General features: G+C 37.7%; 1 protein-coding gene across 1 annotated transcript; it reads left to right on the top strand.

The window, feature by feature from the left end:
• Positions 1-1,720: 1,720 nt before the first annotated feature.
• LOC308347515 (olfactory receptor 9K2-like) lies at positions 1,721-2,719 on the top strand (the record flags this gene model as incomplete). Its single annotated transcript, XM_080810978.1, has 1 exon — positions 1,721-2,719. The coding sequence occupies exon 1, from the start codon at positions 1,757-1,759 to the stop codon at positions 2,717-2,719; it is 963 nt and encodes a 320-aa protein (XP_080667104.1). The 5' UTR covers positions 1,721-1,756.
• Positions 2,720-8,167: the final 5,448 nt, after the last annotated feature.

Raw genomic sequence — 8,167 nt, 5'->3', positions numbered from 1 at the left:
TGGAGACCCAAGGTTGTTATGGTCCTTAAATATCCATGGTTATCCCATTATCCTTATTTTAAGATATGTAAGGCATAATAGAATTCAAGAAAGGAACGAACTCTCTCTCTTTCTTTCTCTCTCTCTCTCTATATATATATTCCCTAAGTTTACTTGCCCTGACTAAGGAGTGAAAGTCCTCAAATTGATGCAGCTTTGATAAAAAGTCATTCATTGTCAGGTAAGGATTGGAATATTCATCAACTTCTATCTCTGCTCCAAAGAAAAAGGCTAAACAAACATGGAATATATTAAACTACATAACTACTAAAGGAAATATATATATCTGTAGATATATCATAGATACAGATATAAATATCTAATGAAGCAATAACAGTGAATTTATTTGGGAGGGATAGCAATGACTTGAGAAAATGAAAATATATTTGGAAAGAGCTTTAGAAACTATTATAGAGGCTTAGTGATTGTTTTGATGCTATTAATTTTAACCTAAGAATAATGTCTCATTTTTTTATTCTATTTTCAAAAATGGCAGTGTGATAATGGAAACTAAATAGATGGAGGCAAAAAAGGTAAAAATATTTCCTTATATATTTGTTACTGTTGTTTAATGATTCAAACACTGAGAGGCAATCATAATGGCTACAGCATTATCATACTGATTATATGTATTGCTCATATTTTAGGTTATATGTAATACTCTTATTTTAGGTAAAGATGATTATTTAACTTTAATATATTGAGAATAGATATTCAAAATGTGACTAAAATTAGACAATATAATATGTTACAACTTGGTATATATTCAGCCAAATTTTGATTTTTAAATTTTTTTTATTTTTTCTTCATTTTTTTACTTTTTTTATTACTTTCTGTCACCACACAGTACATCATTTGTTTTAATGTCGTGTTCCAAAATTCATTGTTTGTGTGTAAAACCCAGTCCTCCATGAAGTACATGCCTTCCTTAATACCCAGCACTGGGCTAACCCATTCCCCTACCCACCTCCCCTTTAAAACCTTCAGTTTGTTTCTCCAAGTCCATAGCCTCTCATGACTCATCTCCCCTTCTGATTCCCCCCCTTCATTTTTCCCTTCCTTCTCCTAATGTCCTTCATGCTATTCCTTATGTTCCACAAAGAAGTGAAACCATATGATAATTGACTTTCTCTGCTTATTTCACTTAACATAATCTCCTCCAGTCCCATCCATGTTGATGCAAAAGCTAGGAATTCATCCTTTCTTCTGGCTGAGGAATATTCCATTATGTATATGGACCACATCTTTAACCATTCATCTGTTGAAGGGCATCTCTGCTCTTTCACAGTTTGGCTATCCATTGCTGTTATTTTTATTTTTTTAAGATTTTATTTATTTATTTTTGGAGGGAAGGGCAGAGTGAATGGGAAAGGCAGGATCCCCACTGAGCAGAACCCAGTGAGGGTCTCCTAAGACCCTGAGATGATAACCTGAGCCAAAGGTACACTTAACCAACTGAGCCACCAAGAGGTCCCCAAATTATGATTTAAATACAGTAACCCATTAATCTTTCACTGCTTCATTAAATAACCACCTCATAGAACTAGTATTAGCTAATCCAAATTCCCAATTCTTCGATATTAAAATTATTTTATATACAATATTTAATTAAGATAAAATAATTTATTCTACATTAAAGAAAATATTTATGTCACTATAAACAAAGTCCAGATTTCATTTCCTTATTTTACCTTGTGCCTCTCAGCAGGTTTCTGCCATGGGTGACAGGGGAACAAGCAATCACTCAGAAGTGACTGACTTCATTCTTGTAGGCTTCAGGGTGCGCCCAGAACTCCACATTCTCCTCTTCCTGCTCTTTCTGCTTGTGTATGGCATGATCCTTCTAGGGAATGTGGGGATGATGACCATTATTATGACTGATCCCCGGCTGAACACACCCATGTATTTCTTCCTAGGCAACCTCTCCTTCATTGATCTCTTCTATTCTTCTGTTATTGCACCCAAGGCTATGATCAACTTCTGGTCTGAGAGCAAGTCCATCTCCTTTGCAGGCTGTGTGACCCAGCTCTTCCTCTTTGCCTTGTTCATTGTGGCTGAAGGATTTCTTCTGGCAGCCATGGCTTATGACCGCTTCATTGCCATCTGCAACCCACTCCTCTACTCTGTCCAGATGTCAACTCGTCTCTGCATTCAGTTGGTGGCTGGTTCCTATTTCTGTGGCTGCATCAGCTCGATTCTTTTGACCAGCATGACATTCACTTTGTCCTTTTGTGCTTCCCGAGCTATCGACCACTTCTACTGTGATTACCGTCCACTTCAAAGGATTTCTTGTTCTGATCTCTACCTTCATAAGATAGTTTCCTTTTTCTTATGCAGCATTATTATTTTGCCTACCATAATTGTCATTATTGTGTCCTATATGTATATTGTGTCCACGGTTCTAAAGATAAGATCCACTGAGGGACGTAAGAAAGCCTTCTCCACTTGCAGCTCTCACCTAGGAGTCGTGAGTGTACTGTATGGTGCCATCATTTTTATGTATTTCATCCCTGACAGATTTCCTGAGCTGAGTAAAGTGGCTTCCTTATGTTACACTTTAGTCACTCCCATGTTGAATCCTTTGATTTACTCCCTGAGAAACAAAGATGTCAAAGAAGCTCTGAGAAAGATTCTGGGGAAAAAAATATTTTTATTTAATTCTATCTTAACAATGATATAACTGAAAGGCCTGAACATTATGACAATTTTGGAAGGCATTGATGCACATAAAGCACTCACAATTTTGAAATACTTAATTTTAGAAAGCTTATTCCTTTGAACCCCATGCACTTACAGCTGAAGAACACATTTGGTTGGATTTTTCCTGTTGATTTTAGAGTGAAATGGCTTTCTCTGTACTTGATCTTCATTTGGGTGAAGATCGTGACTGCCATGTAATTTGATTTTAGGGAAAATATATTCCAAGTTTGCTACTGGCACTCAGAGGATGACGGGATATATTGTTTATCTTGAATTAGGAACAAATGTTATATAAGATATAAAATTGGTGATATAACAAAATCTGATATAATAAGACAGAACAAAATATAAGATTGATCCAAGAAATCTTTCTGAGTTCTGGATGAGAGAAACATGCTCTAGAGCATACAAAATCCTAAGGGTGACACATTAGTTGCTCAATTATCCAGAAGCTGAATGATTGACACACTTCTTTAATGTTTTCACTGGCTTAGATCAATTAATCTTGCAAATCCTCTCTCTTCACAAGAAAACTGTAATGAAAATGAACAAAAAATAAAGGTAATTCATTTTTTGCTACATATGGCTTAGTGAGAATTAATTCATCACATTGATAATTATTGAATTTTGGTGTACTACTTGCCCTATAACATTCCCCACATATAAATAATTTCAGTACTTAGCTCACCATGAAATAAGGGGGAAATAGCTAACTAGAAAATTAAAATACGATATGGACGTCCAGTGAAAAAGACATTTGTAAACACAGAAAGAGAGCAACCTCTTAAGGGAACTGGTCCTAATGATCAGGGAACATGTCCAAAGCACATTTTTAAAAATAAATAGCATTGGCGGCACCTGGGTGGCTCAGTGGGTTGGGGCCTCTGTCTTTGGCTCAGTCATGGTCCCGGGATCCTGGGGTTGAGCCCCGCACTGGGCTCTCTGCTCAGCAGGGAGCCTGCTTCCCTTCCTCTCCCTCTGCCTGCCTCTCTGCCTAGTTGTGATCTCTGTCAAATAAATAAATAAAAATCTTTTAAAATAAATAAATAGCATTAAGCAACATGAAATAAATAGGCTTCGGGGCGCCTGGGTGGCTCAGTGGGTTAAGCCGCTGCCTTCGGCTCAGGTCATGATCTCAGGCTCCTGGGATCGAGCCCCGCGTCGGGCTCTCTGCTTGGCGGGGAGCCTGCTTCCCTTCCTCACTCTCTGCCTGCCTCTCTGCCTACTTCTGATCTCTCTCTGTCAAATAAATAAATAAAATCTTTAGAAAAAAAAAATAAATAAATAGGCTTCTATGCAAAGAGAGAAATAACTATATGGTGAACTTCATGAAGTTTGTTATGCACAAGACAATGAGTGAAGGAGCTTTTTAAAAAAAAGGAAACTAATGGAAATCATTCAAACCTCTATGTCAAGCCAAGGAAACTGACCTTAATTCTGTAGACAGAGGTTAGGCATTGGGGATTTTTAGGAAGATAGTACTGTGTTCAAATTGGCATTTTACAAAAACCATACTGGTAGCTTTGTGGAAGATAAATGTTCACAAGGAGAAGATGGTAATTCCAGAAAGTGTGTGATTGTCCAAGTAAGAGGTCATGATGGCTTTACCAAAGGCAGAATTATTAGGGACAGTAAAGAAGAGACTATCTTTAGAATGGCAGGTAATATAAGCTGAATATTGACCAGGAAGGTTGATAAAAAGAGAATGAGGTAGAAAAATAATGACTTCTAATGTTTGAGCATCTCTGACTCAATGTCACCTTATAAATGAGGAAGAAAGCATAAGGGTAATAATAGTTCATGGTTAACTTCAGAGTTAAGAAAATAGGCTCAGGTGCCAAACTGCATTGTTATTTCCTCTGCATTATTTCCTCCTGTAAAATGGGGTGCATAACAGTATTTAGATCTCAGAGTTACTTGAATGATTAGATTATATAAATTTCATATAAAATTGTTTAATCCACATATTTCAGAGGTGTTAGATTTGCCCATTCTTCCTGCTCTCTACACTATTGATGTTAAGTCTGAGAGGGAAGACAGAAACTTTCTCTGCCCCTTTCCCTTCACTCTCTGCCATGAAGAATCCCCAAGTCTCTAAATGACTGTTTTCATTTCCCTAAACAGAGCTTGAGAAACTGCCTACTACATTATCATTTCAATCTTTACCTTTCCCTCTGGTGACAACTAATGGAAAAGTTTGTAAAATGACCAAAAAGGCAACTTTAATTAATTAAAAACTAATTAAATACAATTAAATACAAAATAGTATCTTATCATCAGATGTGATATCTATTCATCTCTTTACCTATGTCTTTCTCTAAGAATCCTCTCTTATACTTTAACAAAATGTCATCACTTTCTTTCACATTTCTAAAAACACAGATTACTGGGGAAAACTGGGGACCCACTAAGTAGAAAAACTTCATGAAGATTTCCAAATAAATGCTCACTTGATAAGATTGTGTCTTGTTTCTTTCCTGAAATGAAGGACAAACGAGTGGGTTGAAGGAGGCACATTTTAACAATCATCCCCTAGGAATAAAATGCAGAAGCCCTCAGACAACACCTGTAATATATAAATTACTATAGTGTATAGTCCTATAGTGTAATAAATCTGAAATGAATGATGCTCCTAACGCTTTAAATCTTTGTCCATTGGCTATTAGTCCTATAGTGTAATAAATCTGAAATGAGTCCTATAGTGTAATAAATCTGAAATGAATGATGCTCCTAACGCTTTAAATCTTTGTCCATTGGCTATTAGTAATCTATTATCAAAATGAGAAAAAAATACCCTAACAAGAGTGTTGACTGTCAAGGGAGAACAATGTTCCTCCAAATGTACCATAGGCTGTAGCACCCCCCCACCCCACAAAACCACCATCAGACACACACATACACATAAAATCAAACATTAGCATGCTTTGACTCTTGCTCTCTCTCTCCCCTCTCTCTCTCTCTCTCACACACACACACATACACACCGGGATATCACTGAGAGGAACACCAAGAAAGATCACTGAATATATCATTCCCTAGAACAATATACATCCAGTGTCATCCAATTGACTCCTAAAAGAATCCTCAGGCTAAGCGAGAAGCTAACAGACCTTACCATAGAAGATATGCGAAGTAATTTTTCAGTGCTGAATTTTTTCTTTCCTTTCCTGGTATCAAGAAATTTCTGGGGGCACCTGGGTGGCTCAGTGGGTTAAAGCCTCTGCCTTCGGCTCAGGTCATGATCCCAGAGTCCTGGGACCGAGCCCCACATTGGGCTGTCTGCTCAGCAGGGAGCCTGCTTCCCCCTCACTCTCTGCCTGCTTGTGATCTCTGTCTGTCAAATAAATAATAAAAATAAATAAAATCTTTAAAAAAAAAAAAGAAATTTCTGTATTGCTATAGGAATTGCATTCAGGTATATTCTGTTCTCACTCCTGTTAAGAAATTACTCTTCTCATTTTACTTTTCATTCAAGGTAGATGCCTGTGCTATATAGTGTAGGTTCTGAAATCAGGGATATTGTGAATAAAGCCAATAGGAATATGCAAACATCTGTATTTGAGCCAGAGCCCACTCCCACTCCCTCCCTCCACTTTTCAGGCTAGGGTGATAGAAAGTGCACAGGCAAGTGCGGACAGGCTCCTCTTCACCTAGAACCCACTCAGGGGCTACCATATCACCTTGAGAGGGGCGGGCTGAAAACATTTCTTATTTCTTCCAGCTCCACGTTGCAGAAGCTCTATTCAAGGCAAGAGTGGCTAAAATGTCTAGAAATCTCTTCCTCTACCCAGGGCCTATTCATAGAGTAGAAGCTAACCCAGGCATAACAGGCCAAGAATTACAGACCTCCAATTCCACTTGCTCCAGTTCAAAGGATAGAGATTTTTTGCCAAGAGAGAGAAGCTTAGAAGATCATAGGCTACTGACCTCACCCAGAAACCTGCTCATAAAGCCAGAGTGTCACTCCAAGAGAACTAGGCCACTGCTCCTGTTCCAGTTCTAGAATGCTCGAACACAGGTTTCACCTAGAATGAAAGGCAAGCCATAACAACAGAGGGCTTCAAAGCTCTCCTCAAGTGAACTGGCTTTATTGGGAATGAAGTGTGGGGAAGTTTAAGCATAAATGACTCTCAAACACAATACACACTTGGTAATAAACAATTAAGAAGAGGCTGGTAGTTCCATGAAAGCAAAAAGCTAACTGTAGACCAACTAGAAGATTACCAGAGACAACGAGGGAAGGAGACAACAAAGAAAGCTATCCTAGGGTTGGAGCAAACCTCAAAGACTGGCCTTAAAGACTATCTTTGCAGAGGGGACCAAAACAATTGGATAGTAAGGATATATAGTGAAAAAATATAGATATATATATATATAGATATATAGATATAGATATATATCCCACAATGTTTTCAAAACAGTAGAACAAGAATTAGTGGAGTCTCTCTGCTGGGTGGAAAAACTACAGAGGTACATCACTCAATGAAATGATCAGGGGAGGACACAGCCAAAGCTAGCCCAAAACACTGCTGACACCCAAGAGTATGCACAAGCCTAAGGTTATGCCTCTGAGGTGATGCAGAATGCCTCTCAGAGCAAAGAGATTTCAATAATACAGTCATAAAAATAAACAGGCAAAAAACAAAAATATAGAAATTATTTCAAAAACATATTCTGGAGTTTAAAGGTACAATAACTTGAAAATGTTATATAGTGGGGATCATGCAGTATGTACCCTTTCCAAGTTGGCCTCTTTCACTTCGTAATGTGCATTTATAGTTCCCTCATGTCTTTCACAGCTTGAAAGATTTAGCTCATTTCTTTTTAGTGCTGAATATTAATCTATTGTCTGGATGTACCACAGTTTATTATTCATTCACCGTTCGTGTGCAGGTTCTTGTGTGGACATGAGTTTTCACCTTGTTTGGGTAAGCATCAAGGAGCACAATTGCTGGATTATGTAGTAAGAGTATGTTTAGTTTTGCATGAACCTGAAAAATTGTCTTCCAAAATGGCTGTACCACTTTACATTCACAGCAGCAATGAGTGAGGGTGGCTGTCCCTCCACATCCTTGACAGCATTTGGTGTAGTCAGTGGTTCTTATTTTGGTCATTCTAATAGGTGTGTAATAGTACACCGTTTTTTGTCTGTTTTTTAATTAAGACGTAATTTTTATAAAAGTGTAAGGTATAAAGATTTACCAATTACCCTTTCCCCTCCACACACAGATACCTTTGTCCAGTGTCAACATGTCCCACCATATTGGTACGTTTATTACAATTGATGAGCCTACAGTGACACCCATTGTCATCCTGAATCCACAGTTTATTTAAAGTTTTGTTCCATTATTCTATTAGTTTATTCTTTCACAATACCAATTGTCTTGATTGTTGTAGCTGTACGGTTGTGTATAGTTGACGTTGTGTA

This window comes from Martes martes, assembly GCF_963455335.1.
Source record: "Martes martes genome assembly, chromosome: 8".
Taxonomy (NCBI): Eukaryota; Metazoa; Chordata; class Mammalia; order Carnivora; family Mustelidae; genus Martes; species Martes martes.
Note: the sequence above shows the minus strand (reverse complement) of the source record. Positions and strands in the feature narration are given on the sequence as shown.